Below are 21795 nucleotides of genomic sequence, written 5' to 3' on the forward strand. Positions count from 1 at the left end.
ATGACCAATGCCTCTACTAACATCAGAAATAAACATGTTCCAGTTCTTGAAAAAGAAATGCATCAATTCATTCACTGTCCTCCAAATGTCTCCAAACAATATATCTTTATTGTGGCAAAATGAAAGCAATCAAATTAAACTACTATAAAGTATCAAGCACATTAAAGCAACTTTCATTTTTGTCTTAGCTCCATCTACAGGATAGAGCTGTGATAGCGAACCTATGGCATGTGTGCCACAGCTGGTATGCAGAGCCCTCTCTGTGAGCACAGGAGCCGTCACCCAGCTCAGCTCCACCACGCATGTGTGTGTGCGCCTCCTGCTGGCCGCTGATTTTCCAGATGTGTGTGGGGGCAGGGTGCATGTGGGAGATGTGCACACATGCATGGGGGTCGCGCGCACACGCACGGGGTCATGCATGTATGTGCTGGGAAGCACAGGGGTGTGGGGCCCCACCCACAGCCCATTTTTGAGCCCAGGAAGCTGCAGGGAAGCCTACTAGGCCCAAAACGGGGCGTGGGGGGGTCACATGCGGGGGATGTGTGTGGGGGGGTCATGCATGCATGCGCAGCTGGGACACATTGCATTATGGGTGCTGGCACACATGTGCGCTTTCCGCAAATGAAAAGAAAAAGGTTAGCCATCACTGGGCTGGAGAATGGCCTTAGCACTGACCACATGCAGGCCTTAAAGGACACACAAGTTCCTTCTTATGCTTGTAGTGCTTGACCTACAACAGTTCATGTAGTGACCATTCAAAGTTATAATGGCACTGAAAAAAGTAACTTATGACTGTTTTTCAAACTTAAATTATTACAGCATCCCTCATGGTCATGTGATTAAAAATTCAGATGCTCGGCAACTGACTCATATTGATGTCGGCTACAGTGTCCCTCCCCAGGTCACGTGACTTGCAATCTCCTGACAAGTAAAGTCAATTGGGAAGCCAGATTCATTTAACAAGTGTTACTAACTTAATTACAATGATTCACTTAACAACTGTGGCAAGGAAGGTCGTAAAATGGGGCAAAAATCACTTAACAACTGTCTCAGTTAGCCATAGAAAATTTGGGTTCAGTTATGATTGTAAGTCGAGGACTACCTGTATTGAACCTAACCTTTCTTCAATTTCCCTGTTGGAGAAGGTAAGAAAACATGTGTATATATCTGCACGTTTAGTACTAGAAAAGAAAGTCACATCCTTTGAAATTCCTTACAGTACCTGAAAACAGGACACAGAAAGCACCATCCTTCTCAGTCGTTCATCCTATGGTATTTCTGGAGGGTGATGGGGATCTAATAATTGATTTCACTTTCTCACCTCACTGCTTCACAGGGAATTTATCAACTCAACTTGCTCCCACATGATAAGCTGTGAAGGCTTCTGAGCTGACAAGATTATTCCATAACAGAATGTCAGACTCCGATCGCCTGCTAGGTTTTAGAAAGCCACAAGAAAAATGAGCCTACAAGAGCGAAACCCCATAAATCAAAGATATATTACTCTGTTTCATAAACACTGCAAAAAAAGAAATGAGGGAAAGATTGGGCAGAAAAAAGTAAACAGAAATTCAGAAACATAGGATGACAATCACAATGGCACTTCAAGTCATTGTTTTGCCTTTGGCCAACTTCTAACATGTTGTGAAATAAAGACAAAGCTTGTTTCCCTGGGTCTATCAGCATGACATCCGAACAATGAAATATACACTCTGCATGGAATGTAGCAAGAGGAAAATAAATGGACTAATAGGGCAGGCCACTATTTTCAATGGCAACTCTGGTTATAATAAGCCGCCTTGAGTCATCATGTGAGGCAATATAAATTTTCTAAATAAATAATAATGCTTGCAGTAAAATGTCCTTGCATCCTCCTTAACTATAGCATGTTCACACAGGGAGAATAAGCTGGGGAAGTATAAAGGAGGTGTTCCTCCTGACCCTATACTATATAGGTAGTCCTCAACTTACAACATTTCATTTAGTCAACGTTCAAAGTTACGACGACACTGATAAAAGCTATTTATGGCCATTTTTCACACTTGCACCCATTTTTCACGCTTACACCCATGTTTCACACTTACACCCATGATAACAAGATCAAAATCCAGACAACTGGCAACTGACTCATATTTATAACAGTTGTGGTGTCCCAAGGTCATGTGATCACCTTTTGCAACTTTATGACAAGCAAGGTCAATGGGCAAGCCAGATTCACTTAACAACCGTGTGACTAATTTAACGACTGCAGGGATTCACTTATCAAGTGAAGCAAGAAACATCGTAAAATGGGTCAAAACTCCCTTAACAAATGTCTCACTTGGCAAGAAAAATTTTGGGCTCAGTTGTGGTCTTAAGTCGAGGACTATCTGTATAGGACAGGGGTCAGCAACCTGCAGGTCCAGAGCCGCTTGCGTCTCTTTGGGCCCTCTGCTGTGGCTCCCTGTCAGGTGATCCCACCACTGGCTGCCTCTCCCCTCACAGTCACCAAGATGGATTTGATTTAAATCAAGTTGATTTAAATCACAATTTAAATCATGATTTAAATCATTAATAAAAAGGCTTGATTTAAATCATAATTTTTAAAGAGCAACTGTCATCTCTGGTATTCCTTTGACCCGCTGTTGACTCACCGATAGTCCCAGAGTTGCAGAATATACAGCCTCATGCTACATAACTAAGCTCCATTTCATGCTAATAAACTAAATTATTTATGTATCTTAAATAGAAAACTATCTTACGATAGATTTTTACCCCAAAAGTTTTTTATTAAATTTTTTTGATAAAAATAAAAAAAAATCCGATTTAAATAAAAAAATTCTGATTTTTTTTGATTTTTTTAAAAAAAATTATTGATTTTTATTCACCCTGCCAGTCACTCCTCGCCTGGCCTGAGAAGGTAAGGGCGACTGTGGGGGATGGAGAAGCAGCCAGGGCAGAGACAAAGAGATACAGAGAGAGAGGGAGAGAGAGAGACATAGAGAGATACAGAGAGAGGGAGAGGGGGAGAGAGAGGGAGGGAGAAAGGGAGGGAGAGAGAGAGGGATGAATCAAAAGGATTTTGTGTTCCCGGTGTTTTTTAACAACTGGTTCTCTGCCCTAATAACCAGCTGGGTATGTGTAGCTAGGGGGGAGACATGTGACTGGAAGTGAGTGACATCGAATTGGCCACACCCACTCAGGTTTTGTGGCTCCTGGTGTTTTCTTTTCTGCGGGAAACGGGTCCAAATGCTCTTTGAGTATTTAAGGTTGCCGACCCCGGTATAGGTTTCCTGTTTGAACAGTGGGTTGGACTAGAAGATCTCCAAGGTCCCTTCCAACTTTGTTATTCTTTTTGACAACAAAAATCAGTTGACTGGAAATGTTATATGAAGTCAGTACATCAGCAGGTAATGTACAACTAGAAAGTAATAAAGAAAGAATGAAGAAAAAGAGAGGGAGGGAGAGGGAGACAGAAAGAAAGGACATTGCAGCACAAAGCACTTATTATTTTAAAGCAACTGTTTTCATCATTTTCATCTTTATTCTTCAGATCAAAAGTGCAATTCCAGAACTACAAACGAAGAACATTAGTCGCAAATGCTTCTTGCTTGGTTATTTTGGAACTGTAGATATGAAACACAAATAAGAATGGATGAATTTGTCAGAACTGTTTTTCCCCTCGGTTTCTCGTTCTTCCTAAGTCCATTCCACATCAATTTACTTTTTGGAAAGTATATTAGTTAACCTGCATTTTTACCTGCATCTGTAGCAATGTAGACATTTTTATACACTAGCGGCTAATTATAGATGTCCTCAGCTAACTACAGCAATTGAGATTGGAATTTCTGTGGCTAGGTGACCCGGTTGTAATGAGTGTTGTAGGCCACTTAGCAATAGAAATTCCAGCACTTACGGTTGCCGTTATTAAGTGAATCACCATGGATCGTTAAGCAATAATGCCATGCATTTCTAATCTCCTGATGGCTTCCACACTGACTTTGCTTATAAGAAGCCAGCAAAGAAGGTTAAAATGGCGATCAAAGGACCACAGGATGTTGCAATGGCCAGAACTCTGAGGACCAGTTGTAAGTACCACCCCATTTAGGGCTGACATAAGTTCAGTCCTGAATGAATGGTTGTTAAGCAAACGACCTGTATGTGCATTTTTGTAAACTGTTTTCCTTAATCTGCAATTTAGAACATTTTTCCTGTATCTAGTTAACCATCCATCCATTCCCTTTTTTCAAATACACACATTTCTGCTTGGATTTTTTGGAAACAGCCCTGTACAATTCTTTGGAGTTCAAAAAACAAAAGGAACTATTCCCAATGTACAGGTAGTTCTCGACTTACAACCATTTGTTTAATGACCGTTTGAGGCAGAGGTGGGTTTCAGCAGGTTCTGACCAGTTCTGGAGAACCGGTAGTGGAAATTTTGAGTAGTTCAGAGAACGGATAGTAAAACTTCTGAGTGGCCCCGCCCCCATCTATTCTCTGCCTCCCAAGTTCCAGCTGATCGGGAAGAAATGGGGATTTTACAGTATCCTTCCCCTGCCATGCCCACCAAGCCACACCCACCAAGCCATGCCCACAGAATTGGTAGTAAAAAAATTTGAAACCTACCACTGGTTCAAGGTAACAATGGCACTAAAAAAGGTGATTTGTGACCATTTTTAACACCACTGTTGCAGCATCCCATGATCAAGTGATCAAGATTTGGACACTTGGTAACTGATTCATAAATATGACGGTTACAGCAGTGATGGGATTCAAAACATTTTACTCCCGGTTCTGTGGGCGTGGCTTGGTGGGTGTGGCATAGCTTGGTGGGCTTGGCTTGGGCGTGGCAGGGGAAGGATACTGTAAAATCTCAATTCCCACCCCACTCCAGGGGAAGGTTACTGCAAAATCCCCATTTCCTCCTGATAGGCTGGGACTCGGGAGACAGAGAATAGATGGGGGTGCAGTCAGAGGTGGTATTTACCGGTTCTCCGAACTACTCAAAATTTCTGCTACCAGTTCTCCAGAACTGATCAGAACCTGCTGAATACCACCTCTGAAGAGCGCTCTTCTGGGGATCACATGATCCCCTTTTGCAACTTTATTACAAGCAAAGTCAATGAGGAAACTTAACAACCTTAACAACAAATGCTGTGATTCACTTACCGACTGTGGAAAGAAAGGTCTTAAAATGGGACAAAACTCACTTAATTTATGAGTTAAGAGCCAAGAGTACACTTGTTAGAGTGCAATACTGAAAGCTACTTCTGTTGCCTGCCGGCTGCCTGCAATTTGGCAGTTCGAATCTCACCAGGCTCAAAGTTGATTCAGCCTTCCATCCTTCCGAGGTGGGTAAAATGAGGACCCAGATTGTTGGGGGCAATAGGCTGACTCTGTAAACTTAGAGAGGGCTGTAAAGCACTGTGAAAGTGGTATATAAGTCTTAGTGCTATTGCTATTAACAACTCTCTCATTTAGCAACAGAAATTTTGGGCTCAATTGTGGTTGTAAATTGAGGACTATCTCTAGTCCTTTAATGGAACAGAGAACAGGATTTTCATTCACTTTCACCAGTCCAAACCAAGTTTATTTTCAACATCTACTCCATTTCTGCATTTTAATTGGCTTATGATAGAGACACATCATGAATAATCTCCCCAGCATCAAGGAGAGTTAACAGAACTTGGCATCTTAGTAAATGAAGATAAAATATGCAAAGAACATGGAGAGATTTTACTTACTTGTGCGAAGAACTGAAGGCGTGACTTCAATTTCACTTGCTGCTTCATAAGATGCACTAGTTGTGCCCAGTTCACTACCAAAAATCTCAGGGCTCTGGGTGCCTGTAGAGCTGGCACTGGTACCATCTCCTCCATGGTTCGGATCTTGCTCATCAAATACAGCCACAAGCTACAAACAACAAATTAATTTCTAATTAGAAGAGGAGTGATACTACAACTCCATCATCATTATCAGCTACATCAAGCAATGAAGGATATTTTATTAATAGGACTGATCAATTGCATAAGAATATGCCCTACAGAATCACGTTGCTCCTACTCAGTCATGTGAAACTTCTTCATTAGAATTCTTGATTGCTGTGCAAATTGAATAATCTGAAGTCACAGGACAACCTCCCCCACATGTCCCAAGTCCTTTATAGCATATTTTAAAAATTAAAAAATAAAACACGGTTTTATTGTTTTAAATAAGGCTCTTCCTTCACTACATAAGGGATGCTGCTATTTAAATTGTTCCAGTATTTTTACAAGTGTTAACTATGTTGTTGAATGTATTGCATGTGAGGAAATAAAATTATTTAACTAGAAATCAAACACAAAAATATCTTGCCAGATTTGATATGGATAGGTCTTTTCAAGTCAAATACTTGGTTCCATTCTTAAGCCATCAGATGTTAAATATATAACTGACATAGCTATACATATAAGAAAAGGTAGAAATGTTATAGACATTTTTAAAAACAGTTTCTCTCACCCTCATTTTCTAAAGAGGAGATGGTCACTTTGGCAAAGTTGAAATACAAGCAGTACTAGATGGAATACTTACAATACAATCCCATATTTACCTATTTAATAATAAATCTGCAGGAAAATGCATATAGAACTGTGCTTATTTTTAAGCATGAAATGTGTTGTGTATTTGCGTTCAGCATATTCAATTAAATTGAGCAGTGTATTGTTTTTCCTACACTCAACAACAAAGGTGGATATTGACTTATATACTCCATTCTTCAGTGGCATACAGAGAACAGAATTTCTTGCTAAAAAATAAATGTAGGTCCTTGTAGTTCACTCTTCCCCAGAAAAAAAAATCCTTGGACTTTTCATTTACCCTACCTAAAGATTTATAACTTCATTAATTCTACCTTCCTTTCTTCCCAGTCTCCTATCCTGACCAGGGACTCATCATCATCATTATCACAACAACAACAACAGCAACAACAAAAACTTTATTGTCATTGTGTGTGTATACACAGTATAACCATACAACGAAATTCACTTAACACCCAAAGACCAGGTCCAACACACATAACAATTCCCAAACATACCCTCACCCACTACAAATTCCCTACCCCTAAATCACCCAAACATCCACACAGCAGACCAGGTAATGCTGTCCAATAGCTCACTGATGGTGGCTCTTTAGTTCATTGTTGAGTGCAATTATAGTTCTGGGATAAAAACTATTCAGAAAATGTGTGGTCCGAGTTTTAATTGTTCTGTATCTTCTGCCAGAAGGCAACAGTCCAAAAGATTGTAAGTTACTGTTAATGTAGTCATCATCTCCTGTAATTATACATAAATGTATTCCAAAATGAATAAATAATAAACATTTTCAGGAATGGATCCATGCTGATTAGAACTTAATCAAAAGGTGACTTCTCAATAGAGGTACACAAAAGAGGATGTAAGCCTTGTCACATTTTAATGTTTAATTGTTGTACACAACTTTTCTTTGTTGCAAGACTGCTGGAAGTTTTGCAGAGGGAGGTCAAACTCAAACGGAAAAGGAAATTCCTTCTCATTAGAGCAGGAACAAACTGCTTCCTGAAACCTTGGCGATCCATCACTAGACATTGCTGGAGTTTTTCAAAGAAAATTTAGACAACTCTTTATCTGTGATAAAAGGATTCCTGCCCCGAACCGAGGGTTGGACCAGAAGACATCTAACTTCTCCAACTCTTTTGATTCTAGAAACTTAGGAGGACATGGCTTGCAAGCTATGTTATATAAGGTATGTAACAGTTAATAATCAGTAACTGAACAGTGATTCAGTGACTGACTGTTTGAAGTTACAATGTTGGTGTACAAGAGTCCCTAAAGTTGAAGCCATTGCAACATCACTGCTGGATTCTGAAAAGAAAGACAAAGGGGAAGCCAAGCAAGAGGCTGCAAATGGCAATCACATGATTTCATGCCCAACAACTGTGCAGGATTTGCTTAATGACCACAACTGGAACTCAGTTGGTATAAGTCATGTGATGTCATCCTTTAAGACCCTATTGGTTAGCAAAGAATTTTCCAGGTCCAATTATCATAATTAATCAAGGACTACTTTTATAAATCACTAAGTATTTAAGTGCTTTATCCCATATTTACCTGAATTATATGCACACCATTTAATAGTTGCATTCTTCAAAATGTAGCATCAGCAAAGTATAATCTGAGCTATTGGTTGTATTCGCGACAAACAGTAAGCTGACTGAGAATGTTAGCTTATTATAACAAGCAGCCCTGCTGGGACACGGTTCCCAAATTGCTTCATATAGAGCAGAAGTGATAATACTATCAAGAAATTATAGTCACAAAATGTCTATTTGTCTATGTCACAACTCAACCTCACAGCTATTCCAGGCAGAGAAACTAATAAACGGAAGAATTTCTAAACGTTCTACTTCAACTTTCTCAAAATAAGACATTCTCCCAGAATCTTAAGAGTTACAGATATTGGATTTGTCAGCAAGCACAGTGCTAGAAGCTTGCATATAAATTTGCACTGCAGTATTATATCCGAAAAGTGTAAAACCAGATGGTAGTAGAGGTGGCGGTTGGCTTTGCACTGAAAGCTGTGAACCTAATCCACAACAAAGGTGCGACCAAATATCTATAACAATATTTTAATGCAGCCTGAAAATATCAGTTTATTAATCAATTCCCAAGAGAGATATTCCTTCTCTTGTATGAGATCAGACTTTATACAAAAAAGCATAAGGAACAGCACTAATAAAATCATAGATTCCTAAAACCATAGCATAATTGGGGGTTATTTTATTCTGTGTTGATACTGTGAGTCACCCAGAGGTTCCAGAAATAGGTAGCACACAAGCAAGTAAAGCAGGATGGATGGATGGATGGATGGATGGATGGATGGATGGATGGATGGATGGACAAACAAACCATCAAACAAGCAAACAAATAAACAAACAATAGATTCCTGTAGTTGGAAGTTTAACTGTATCAGGATGTAAGCCCTTTGAATGTGTTCTTGCTATCACACCACATAAAGCAGGAAAATGTTGCAATGCTAGTTAGCTGGCAATTCCTAAAATCTGTGACAAATTATAGATTTGGGTTTAATACCTTATGACTGCTGAAGTAATATAAGAAAGAAAAACACAGATAGTGCCAAAGCAACATAGTACTATTCTTTAAATCATGGTCATACATTAACTAATCATAGGTAGTACCTTGCTGGCAAGCTAGGCATCTGACATTATGCCCACATATATACCCTGTGAACTGATGGCCAAATATTCAATACACATTTCTGCAAACAAGAAACCTTTTATATTTCAGCTATCTGCACAAAAGTGTTGTTGTTACAGAAGTTCATGATCAATATATAAATGTTCATGATCAATATATAAATGCTCTTCTCGTTCCCCAGGTTGTACGGAACCTCGGGCCCCAGGCCTTCGGCTGATGCTGTGCAACGCCAGGTCCGTGGTAAATAAAGCCCCCCTCATTTGTGATCTTATTCAGGAGGGGGGTGCGGACCTGGCGGGTATTACGGACACCTGGTTGGGCCAGGAAGGGGGAGCCTCCCTTGTTGATATGTGCCCACCAGGTTCCCGTGCTTTCCATCAGCCAAGGTCTCAGGGGAGGGGCGGAGGGGTGGCGGTTGTTATTAACGAAGGTCTTGGACCGAGGGACGCCACTGTTCCTCAGGCTGGATGTGAGTCCCTTCTTGTGAACTGGGGTCATAGGGTGCAGTTGGGCTTACTAGTCACGTACCTGGCTCCCTGCCACGTAGCAGCAGCCCTGCCTGAGCTGCTTGATGTTATAGCCGCGGTGGCTGTTGACACCCCCAGGCTTATGGTCATGGGGGATTTTAACCTGTCATCAGTTGGCGAGACATCTGAGGTGGCTCGGGAGTTCTTGGCTTCCATGACGGCTATGGATCTGACCCAGTTAATTTATTGCTCTACTCACATGGGGGGACACACACTGGACCTTATTTTTGTCTCTGGACAGTGGTTGAGTGATTTCGAGATAGGGGATATAGTGATTGAACCCTTGTCATGGTCAGATCACTCCCTCCTTCACCTGGACCTTCGAACCGCCACACCCCGCCGCAGGGAGGCGGAACCGACCAGGTGGTTCCGCCCCAGGTGCCTGATGGATCCTGAGAGATTCCAGATGGAGCTTGGGCCATTTCCTGAGGTTCTGGCACACGACTCGGCTGAGGACTTAGTGGCCGCCTGGAATAGGGCGGCGGCTGATGCTTTAGACCGAGTCATGCCTTTGCGGCCTCTGACCCGGCGCCAGTCTCACCTGGCTCCTTGGTATACTGAGGAGCTGAGGGAGATGAAGCGCCAGAAAAGACGCCTAGAGAGCAGTTGGAGGGCTAGTCGTTCTGAATCCGACTGAACACTGGTAAGATCTCATATTAAGAATTACCTAGTGGTGATAAGAGTAGAGAAGAGTAACTACTTTTCTACTTTTATTGCGTCATCAGATAATCGCCCAGCCGCCCTGTTTAGGGTGACCCACTCTCTGCTCCATCAAGAGACGCGGGAAGACCCCTTGGAGGGTAGAGCTGAGGATTTTGTTCAATATCTGTATGACAAAATTGCTCAGATTCGTGAACAGCTAGACTCTGACTGGATTGATCCAGAGGAGATGACAGGGGCAGGTCCTGAGAATATTATTTGGGAAGAGTTTGATCCTGTGACTCCCGAAAGCGTGGACAGGATACTGAACAGACTAAATGCGACCACATGTTTATTGCACCCGTGTCCATCCTGGTTGGTACTGGCCTCCCGGGAGGTGACGCGAGGCTGGCTCCAGGAGATTATAAATGCTTCTTTGAGTGAGGGTGTCTTTCCCACCGTCTTGAAAGAGACAGTGGTGAGGCCCCTCCTCAAGAAGCCCTCCCTGGATCTAGCTGTGTTAGCAAATTATCGTCCTGTCTCCAACCTTCGCTTTGTTGCAAAGGTTGTTGAGAGTGTGGTTGCACGACAACTGCCTCGGTACCTGGATGAATCGAATTATCTAGATCCGTTCCAGTCGGGCTTCAGGCCCGGGTACAGCACAGAGACAGCATTGGTTGATGATCTCTGGAGGGCTCGGGACAGGGGTTGCTCCTCTGTCCTGGTCCTACTAGACCTCTCAGCGGCTTTTGATACCATCGATCATGATATCATGCTGCACCGGTTGGAAGGGTTGGGGGTGGGGGGCACTGTTCTACAGTGGTTCTCCTCCTTTCTCTCTGACCGGTCGCAGTCTGTGTTGACAGGGGGGCAGAGGTCGACCCTGAGGCCCCTTATATGTGGGGTGCCACAAGGATCGGTCCTCTCGCCCCTTCTATTCAACATTTATGTGAAGCCGCTGGGTGAGATCATCCGTGGTTTTGGGGTGAAGTACCATCAGTATGCTGATGACACCCAGCTGTACATCTCCACCCCAGACCACCCCAATGATGCCCTCGAGGTGATGTCCCGGTGCCTGGAGGCCGTACGGATCTGGATGGGGAGGAACAGACTCAGGCTCAACCCATCCAAGACCGAGTGGCTGTGGTTTCCATCATCCCGATATAGTCAGTTGGCGCCATCTCTGACTATTGGGGGCGAGTCGTTGGCCCCCACAGATTGGGTTCGCAACTTGGGCATCCTCCTGGACTCGCGGCTGTCTTTAGAAGAGCATATGACGGCCGTGGCCAGGAGGACTTTTTATCAGGTTCGCCTGATTCGCCAGTTGCGTCCCTTTCTGGGTCGGGACTTGTTACGCACGGTCACTCACGCCTTGTCACCTCACGCCTGGATTATTGTAATGCTCTCTACATGGGGCTCCCCTTGAGAAGCACCCGGAGGCTCCAACTGGTCCAGAATGCGGCCGCGCGGGTGGTGATGGGAGCAATGTGGCGCTCTCATGTAACCCCCCTCCTGCGCGAGCTGCACTGGCTCCCGGTGGTCTTCCGGGTGCGCTTCAAGGTTTTGGTTACTATCTTTAGAGCGCTCCATGGCTCAGGACCAGGGTACTTACGACACCGCCTCCTGCCACCAATAGCCTCTCACCAACCAGTTCACTCCCATAGAGAGGGACTCCTCAGGGTGCCGTCGGCCAAACAATGTCGACTGACGGCCCCCAGGGGGAGAGCCTTTTCTGTGGGGGCACCTACCATCTGGAACGGGCTTCCCCCGGAGTTACGAAACATCCAAGACTTACGCATATTCCGCCGTGCCCTGAAAACATTTCTATTCCAACAAGCTGGTCTGGCCTAACTCTCCCTTTTAAATTGGCTTTTAAACTGGCTTTTAAATCAGGTTTTAGACCTCTTTAGATAAATTTGGATTTTTTTTTTATTTTATTTTTTTTAAATTTTTTATTGATTTTTCCAAAACAAAAAAGAGAATGTACAATCCATCTCTGCTATCGAAGGTACAGTGTAATTACAATATAATAAAACGGAAATTGGGAATTGGGAATTGGGAAATTTGGATGTTTTAATCTTTGAGCCTAAATTATTTAATCTGTTTTTTAATAGTTTTTAACTTCTATATGTATTTGTATTTATTATGGCTGTTCACCGCCCTGAGTCCTTCGGGAGTAGGGCGGTATACAAATATGAAAAATAAATAAATAAATAAATAAATAAATAAATAAATAAATAAATAAATAAATAAACTAATCATAGGTAGTACCTTGCTGGCAAGCTAGGCATCTGACATTATGCCCACATATATACCCTGTGAACTGATGGCCAAATATTCAATACACATTTCTGCAAACAAGAAACCTTTTATATTTCAGCTATCTGCACAAAAGTGTTGTTGTTACAGAAGTTCATGATCAATATATAAATGTCAGAAGAAAGGATATGTTTGAAAAACAGAGAAATATCACAGAATCACTTCCATGGCAATTTCACATTTAACCATCACTCGCCATTTTAATGTGTTAAGTAGAAACAGCAGAGAACTGTGTGTTTTCCTTGTGTAGGATGACATCCCATCTCCATTTCTAAAATTCAACCTCATTCTCCACCTCAAACTGATATACTTTATAGAAATTAATGCCCCAGATACCAAAGTAACTTAGAAGATGGTACTCATGATTTCTCTTGGTGAATAGATATCTTAATCATGAATAGATATCTTAACTATCTAGATAAAATATTACGGGGAAAATATGAAAGGAATGAAAGACAAACAGAATCCTGCGACTTAATTAATCAATCTGATCAAATGAAATTATCTGGTGGACAAGAAAGTGATACAGAAAACATCCCAATAAACTCTTTTGCAAAAAAAACAGATTGCTTAAACTACAATTCTACATTGTTTCTGTGGTGATATAAGGTCAAAAATATCATTGCAGATATTTGGTAGCACTTTTTTGTTGCAGATTTAACAAAATAACAGAGAGAGAAGGGACCTTGGAAGATTCCTAGTCCAACCCCCTGCTCAAGCAAGAAACCATATACCATTTTAGATACAGCAAATGGCTACCCCATCTCTTCTTAAAAATTTCCAGTACTGGAACATCAACTTCTTTTTTGAGGCAAGCTATTCCACTGACTAATTGTTCTGTCAAGAAATTTCTTCTTAGTTCTAGGTTGCTTCTCTCCTTGATTAATTTCCATCCATTGCTTCTTCTCCTGCCTTCAGGTGCTTTGGAGAATACTCTTATTCCCTCCAGTCCCCTAATCATCTTTGTTGTTCTTCTCTGCTTCTATGCAAAGCCAACCCTCACCTCTACTACCATTTCATTTTGCAATTTTCTTATCAAAACACCATGGTGCAAATTTATATTCAAGTTTCTAGCACTTTGCAGATTGAGAAATCTTTTCTTTGTAGTCCTTAGATTTTGTGAAGACACTTGTTTTGAAAGGACAGAAATAGAATGTACAGTAATTCACTCTACTCATATAGGTAAGTTTCCCTGCCTAGAGTAGTTGTGAGACTAGCAAAGGTGTCAGTGCAGTAATTATGCATTTGGAAAAATTATTAAAGGGAGAAGTTCACATCCACCTGAACATTCACCTCATGAACATTCACCACAACAGTTCATCACTTAGAGACAATACTTTGCTATCCGACAGTTTGGCTTTAGGAAAAACGTCCTGTAATTTACAACTTTTGAACTGCAAAAACATCTGGACTACATGTCTTGATCAAAATAAAGCTGTTGATGCAATTTACATAGATTTTTGTAAGGCTTTTGATATAACAGTACATGATAAACTGCTGTTGAAATTAAACTCTTACAGCATTTCTGGACCTTTGCACAGGTGGATTGCTGCTTTCCTGTCTAATAGACTGCAAAAAGTCAAAATAGGGAACTCGCTGTCTAATCCTGCATCAGTTAACAGTAGTGTTCCGCAAGGCAGCGTTTTTGCTCTATATCAATGATTTATGTGATCAACTTAAAAGCAATTACGTTCTTTTTGCTGATGACGTAAAATTATTCAATTCTACAGATAATTCTGTTGTTTTGCAAAGTGATCTCAACTATGTGTCTGTGTCATCTATTTGGCAACTTCAAATTTTGATTAATGAAAGCTCTGTCTTACATATTTGGTAAACGTAATCAGAATGTCAAGTATAAGCTAGGAGGCATTGATCTAGCAGATAACCCTCACTTTGTTAAGGACCTAGATGTACTTCAGTGACGGGATTCAATTTTTTGTTACTAATGGCTCTGTGGGCATGGCTTGGTGGACATGGCATGGCTTGGTGGGCATAGCAAGGGAAGGATACTGTAAAATCTCCATTTCTTCACGATCAGCTGGGACTTGGGAGGCAGAGAATAGATGGGGGCGGGGCCACTCAGAGGTGGTATTTACCGGTTTTCCAAACTATTTAAAATTTCCACTACCGGTTCTCCAGAACTGGTCAGAACCTGCTGAATACCACCTCTGATGTACTTATCTCTGACGATTTATGCTCCAAAACTCATTGTAGCAGCATTGCTAAAAAAGCATTAAGAGTTGTAAACTTAATTTTACGAAGCTTTTTTTCTGGAAACATTGTATTGCTAATTAGAGCTTATAACACTTATGCTAGACCCGTGATGGTGAACCTATGGCACGCGTGCCACAGGTGACACGCGGAGCCATATCAGTGGGCACGCCAGCTCAGCTCTGGGGCGCATGCACGTGCCGGCCAGCTGATTTTTGGGCCTTCTGGGCCCACCAGAAGTAGGGAAACAGGCTGTTTCCTGCCTCTGGAGGGCCTGGGGGGGTGGGGAAGGCCCGTTTTTCTTTCTTACCTGGCTCCAGATCCTCTCTGCGTATCTGGGAACGGCGAAAACAGCCTTTCCCTCTCCCTTGGAGGCCCTACGGAAGCTGAAAGGGCCCATTTCCCCGCTCCCGGTGGGACAAAAAGTGACATTTTTTCCTGTCCCCAGCCTCCAGAGACTCCTGGAGAAGTTCCTAGAGACTCCTAGAGAGGCTCCTAGAGACTCCTAGAGAGGTTCTGGAGGCTGGGAACAGCAAAAAATGTCACTTCCTGTCCCACCGGGAGTTGGGAAATGGGCCCTTTCAGCCTCCGTAGGGCCTCCAAGGGAGTGGGAAAGGCTGTTTTCGCCGTTCCCAGATACGCAGAGAGGATTTGGAACCAGGTAAGAAAGAAAAACGGGCCTATCAGGCCATCATGTGCCAAGAGCGGGGGGGAGGGGGGAGGGGGTTGCACACACATGGGCACGTGCGCGCGCAACCCTCCCCTGCCCCCCCCTCTCCTGGCATGCGATGGCAAAAAGGTTAGCCATCACTGTGCTAGACCAATCTTAGAATATTGTTCAACTGTTTGGAATCCCCACCATGTATCTTGACATCAGTACAATTGAGCGGGTTCAGAAGTACTTCACGAGAGAAGTCTTGCACTCTTCTGTACACAATAGAATTTCTTATGCTACTAGGCTCGAAATTCTCGGTTTGGCTAATTAGAACTGTGCCACTTGCGGTCAGACCTAGGTATTGCATACAAAATTATACGTACTAATGTTTTACCTGTAAATGACTTTTTTTATTTTAATCGCAGTAATACATGCACGAACAACCGCTTTAAACTCAATGTAAATCGTTCTAAACTTGACTGTAAAAAATATAATTTCTGTAATAGAGTTGTCAAAGTCTGGAATGCCCAACCTCAGTGATGGCTAACATTTTTGCCATCGTGTGCCAGGAAGGGGGGGGAGGTTCGCGTGCACGCATGCCCATACCCATAATTCTATGCGCCCCACCCTGCATATGCAATTCCCCCCCCCCGGTTCCTGGCACGTGATGGCCTGGTAGGCCCATTTTTCTTTCTCACTTGGCTCGAGATCATCTCTATGCATTTGGGGATGGTGAGACGTTTTTTGCTGTCTCCAGCCTCCAAAGCCTCTCTAGGAGTCTCTGGAGGCTGGGGTCAGCAAAAAAGTCACTTCCTGTCCTACCGGGAGTTGGGAAATGGGCCGTTTCAGGCCTCTGGAGGGCCTCAGAGGGAGTGGGGAAGGCTGTTTTTTACCTCCCCAGATGCATAGAGAGGATCTGGAGCCAGGTGAGAAAGAAAAATGGGCCATTCCCACCCCCCAGGCCCTCCGGAGGCAGGAAACACCCTGTTTCCCTACTTCTGTTGGGCCCAGAAGGCCCAAAAATCAGCTGGCTGGCATGCACATGCGCTCTAGAGCTGAGCTGGCATGCCCACTGATATGGCTACATGTGCAATCTGTGGCACGCGACCATAGGTTCGCCATCACTGCCCTACCTGATTCAGTTCTCTCAGCTACATATTTTCACAGTTTCAGTCATAAATTGATTTCCATGGACCTTACTTCTTACTTAAGTGGTCAGTAGAGGGGGCATGCATAAATGCACTAACATGCCCATTGTCCCTATCATTGTATTTTTATACTCTTATTCTTGTTCTCATTTTTGTTTGACAAATTCCAATAAATAAATAAAAATAAATTATAGTTGAAAAGTAGATATTCTGACATAGTGTAGGCGATATCTGATCTATATTACTTGCCTGATGAGGTCAATTGAACAAATGAAATTTCCTCCCCTAATGTTAGTCTTATTATATCAGTTCCTTTTCAGCCAAAAACTTTTCATATCTCACTAGTAGGTCTCAAGATCACCATCTGAACCTCAAATATAGGGGTGGAAAGCTAAAGGGATTCTTAAGACTAATTAACTTCAAGCAACAAAAAATTTGGCACAGGCTCACCAGAAAAAAAATGTATCATGTGGTCCAGACCGATAATATAGACAAGCCAACTTTATAATCACATTGTTCTCCAAGGAGCACTTACTATGACTTAATATCTAGAAATAAGTCATCAGTAAAGCAATGATTTTGTTATTATGTTTAAGTACTGATCTGCAACCCTGGGCCCCTGAAGAGGGAAAACTGGATTCAAAAGTACCAGCCTAATAATAGAAGTGTTTGCAACTAAAATCAGTGTCACTTAAATATGTACTATAATTTAGGAACTGGTTTAGGTGAAACAAAGACACAGAAGAGAATGTGTGTAGAATAATCTTGCATTTGTTTTTGGACAACACAAAGGAATTAGCTAGAATGTAGAGGATAGAAAGAATTGTTCAGCAGAATGAACTGTTTTTTATTTTTTTTAAAGAACCACATTTGTTGAGTCTGTGAACTGGGAATGACTGATCAACAAACCCACTACCAGTCTTTCCCAAATATATCACAATTTCCTAGAAATAATGATTCCCTATTATGGTTTTCCTTGCTTTAACGAAATATTGTATGTCTGTTCACTGCACATACAATACCCATTTCTTAGCAGAGTTGTTATGTGAATCCCAGGTCATAAAATCTCACTTCACATCTGTTAGCAATGGAGATTTTGAGCTTAATTGTGGTCATAAGTCAAGACTACCTTTATTCACCAAAGTTGACAGAGAAACTTGGTAAGTAAAAACAAGGTTACAATCAGTGATGGGATTCAATTTTTTTAACAATCAGTTCTGTGGGTGTGGCTTAGTTGGGGGTGTGGCTTGGTGGTCATGTGACTGGGTGGGCGTGGCTAGCTGGTCATGTGACTGGGTGGGCGTGGCTAGCTGGTCATGTGACTGGCGGGCGTGGCTATCTGCATAGGGACTACAGAGGGCTGAAAAAAGTCATTTCTGACTGGGCCTCGCATTTTTGACCGGTCCTCGCACTTATGACCATCCTCACATTTATGCCCGTTGCGGCATTCTTAACAACCCTGTCACTCATTTCACAACTGCTTCTCTTCATCATGGTGACAAGATAGGGCAAAAACGTAAAATGTGAGGACAGTTCGTAAGTTCAAGGACTGGTCAAAAGTGCGAGGACCAGTCAAAAGTAACTTTTTCAGCCCTCTGAGTAGTCCATATGCACAAAAGGACTACCAGAGGGCTGAAAAAAGTGATTTCTGACTGCTCCTCGCACTTTTGACCGGTCTTCGCACTTATGACTAGTCATCATTTATGCCCATTGTAGCATTCTTAATAACCGTGTCACTCATTTCACAACTGCTTCTCTTCACCATGGTGACAAGATAGGGCAAAAACGTAAAATGTGAGGACAGTCGTAAGTTCGAGGACTGGTCAAAAGTGCGAGGACCAGTCAGAAATAACTTTTTCAGCCCTCTGAGTAGTCCATATGCATAAAAGGATACAGCAATAAAGAGGGATGAAAGAAGGGAAGGGAAATTAGAGTAGGAGTGAGGGTAAGAGAGGGAGGAAGAGAGGAGGAGAAGGAGAAAGGAAGAGGAAGTAGGGAGGAGAAGAAGAGGGGGAGGAAGAGAAAGTAAGAAGGAAAGAAAAGAGAGAGGTGGTAGGTTTGAGGAGAAAGATTGCTGTACAATAAAAAAGATGAAAGGGAAGAAAGCCAACCCCAAACAAATATAAAGATATTAAGATGAAGAATGAATTGTTAAACTTTAAAGAATAAAAGAAAATATATATGAATAAATAACAATAATTAGAAACACATATACAAAAATACAATGTATTTTCTTTGAACAGAGTATTTGGCAGGTTCACAAATTTAAACAGTGTTTAATCATTTCAATTAAATTTACAATTTCTATATTTCCTTTTTGCCATATTTATTCCTCATCTATTTTTGTAAAAAACCAATATTACCCTTCATCCTCATCTCTAATCTTAATCAAATTCAATCTTAATCAAATTCCCTTCTATTCTATATTATACCCCTTCCCATTGTCATCTATTTTTATATCCATCCTTACATTGGTTAATTATGTAATATTACAGTTGTTTAATATAAATTCAACTTTAATATAAATCAATTAGTTATATAACTACCTTTTTTGTATATTAATCAATATGAACATATTGATTACAATATGAATTGGATATGCAATCCAATTTCTTACAAATCAATTAATTATATTTACCAATAATAATAAACCAAATAATTTCCCCTATATATTCCTCCAAACCACAACTTACTCATTTCTGCTTTCAACACAATATACAATTAATAGTATCTCAATTATTACAATTCCCTAGTTAAATAGAGCTTTTTTTCTTTTGTTTTAAAATCTTGAACTCTCCTCTTTTTCCCTAAATTTCCCATTGTTTGCAGCTACTTTTTCTGGTGAGGAAAAAGAAAAGAAATCTGCCTGCCTAATTTTCCAACATTGCAGCAACAGCAAAGCCAACAGTTTGTTTTACTTTCAGTTTCATTTTTCAGCATAGCTAGGGGAAAAAAAATCTGCTCCAGCAAGCAGCAGAGCCCTGAGCAAAACAGCTGGGAGCAAATCAGCTGAGGGTCGGGACTCGATCTAATCAAGGGCTAATTAGCCTATGCTGAAGCTCCGCGGGCCAATAAAATTACAAAAAAACACTGAACCGTTTGTTAAATTGCTGGCTCACCCACCCCTCGCCCACCATTTATTGGCAATAAATAGTGGTGCGGAGGGGCGGGGCAAGGGGTGGGGCGAGCCAGCAATTTAACAAACGATTCGGCCGAACCCCCTAGAACCGGCAGAATCCCACCATTGGTTACAATTCACTTCACTGAAAAACAGTTCATTAATTTTTAGGAGAGCAGCAGTATATGTTACATTGAACTTTCTCCCTTCTGAGGGCTCAGCCTGATATCCACCAGATATAGTGAGGCTATATATCCAACATAGATATGATATGAATTCTGAGAGCTGTAGAAACTTCAGATACAAGGACAACAAAGTTGAGATAAAAGTCAATGTATTTCACATTGAAAAAGTTGCATCTCCTGAATATTTGCTTAATTACTCTGTCATCATTTGTTTCCTGTTACTTTAATTTCGCAGTAATTCAGCTTTATTGGCAAATGCTAACTTACAGCCCAACATTAAAAAATCATTCAAAGAAAGCTATGCCAAGATTTTTTTTATTTTTATATATATGTAATTTTATTAAGAACTTTGATTAATAGTGGAATTTAATAGAAACCGAATTTACAAAAAGGGAATAAAAAGGGTAATAAAAAAGAAAGAAAAAGCAAAAAAGTAACAATATAAAAAAGAAAGAAAAATATATACAACAGTGATTTCCAACACTTCAAATTCTCTCAAGTTTAAAACATTTATATTTATCCCATATCCAACTTTAGATTTTAAAATATCAGCTAGTTTCTTTTGAAGATCCAGTGAAATACACTTTCCTCATTCCCTTGGCCTGTTGGTTGTAAATTCAAGTTTAATACCATCCCTAACTTGTCAGATTAAATTTGTTTTACATCTGACATTTCTTCTATACTATTTTTGGACATTGTCTATCATTATTGACATGGTTGATATTGTGGCTACTATTTTTTTTTATTTCATTCTTCAAAAGTCTCCTTTAGTATTTTGATTGCCATCACAACATGCACCATCTTGCAAACCAACGTATTTCCTCTACCTAAAATATTTAGTTTCCCTTGATGTCCAGTTCTTGAATTCATGGAATTATTTATGTTATGTCTTATAAAAGGATCTATTTCCCATAAAAATCTGTTTATAGTTTATAATTAATTCCAAATCCGTAAGATTCAATATTCCAATTTTATCTGGAACCTAGTCCCTTTATAATAAGGTGACCAGACATCCTGCTTTTGGCGGGACAGTCCCGATTTTTAGCAATTTGTCCCGCGTCCTGCGGCGTTTTAAAAAAGTCCCGATTTTTCATTCTGCTTCCTGAGTCCCTGCTGCCTCCTGAGTCCCAGCTGATGGCTAGAGGAAAAAAACTGTTTAAACTCTTGCCACAGGGCTTCAAAGGGCCGCCCTACAGCTGTTCTGTGTTAAAAGAAAACAAATGAGTAGACCAATGCCTGCAAAAATAGAAAAAACAGCCCCTTACAGCTTCCGTGTAGGTTAATTAGCACGTTGATGAGTTCGGCTTCCCCACTCTCAGCTGATTTGCTCTCAGCTGTTTTGCGCAGGGCTCTTGCTGCTTGCTAAATTGCTCGAGCAGATTTTTTTTTCTCCTTGTGCAAACCAAGTGCAAAACGAAACTGAAAGTGAAACAGGTTGTTGGCTTGTTTGGTGCAATGTTGGAAAATTAGGCAGCAGATTTATTTTCTTTTTCCTCACCAAAAAAGGTAGGTGCAAACAATGGGAAATTTAGGGAAAAAGAGGAGAGTTCAAGATTTTAAAACACAAAAGAAAAAAAGCTCTATTTAACTAGGGAATTGTAATAATTGAGATACTATTAATTGTATATTGTGTTGAAAGCAGAAATGGTTAAGTTGTGGTTTGGAGGAATATATGGGGGAAATTATTTGATTTATTATTATTGGTAAATATAATTAATTGATTTGTAAGAAATTAGATTGCATGGAAATAATTGGAATATTCATGTTCATATTGATTAATATAC

General features: G+C 41.1%; 1 protein-coding gene across 18 annotated transcripts in view; it reads right to left on the reverse strand.

Annotated features, from left to right (window-relative positions):
- Positions 1 to 21795, reverse strand: part of PARD3 (par-3 family cell polarity regulator) — a 650052-nt gene that overhangs the window by 393753 nt on the left and 234504 nt on the right. For all 18 annotated transcript variants that reach the window (XM_087893015.1, XM_087893013.1, XM_087893011.1 and 15 more), the window contains one exon: positions 5724 to 5892. In XM_087893015.1, the coding sequence (XP_087749141.1) occupies positions 5724 to 5892 (169 nt within the window). The remainder of the gene's footprint in view (positions 1 to 5723; positions 5893 to 21795) is intronic.

The sequence above is a fragment of the Pantherophis guttatus genome, chromosome 4 (assembly GCF_059756535.1).
Source record: "Pantherophis guttatus breed Tessera chromosome 4, ASM5975653v1, whole genome shotgun sequence".
NCBI lineage: Eukaryota > Metazoa > Chordata > Lepidosauria > Squamata > Colubridae > Pantherophis > Pantherophis guttatus.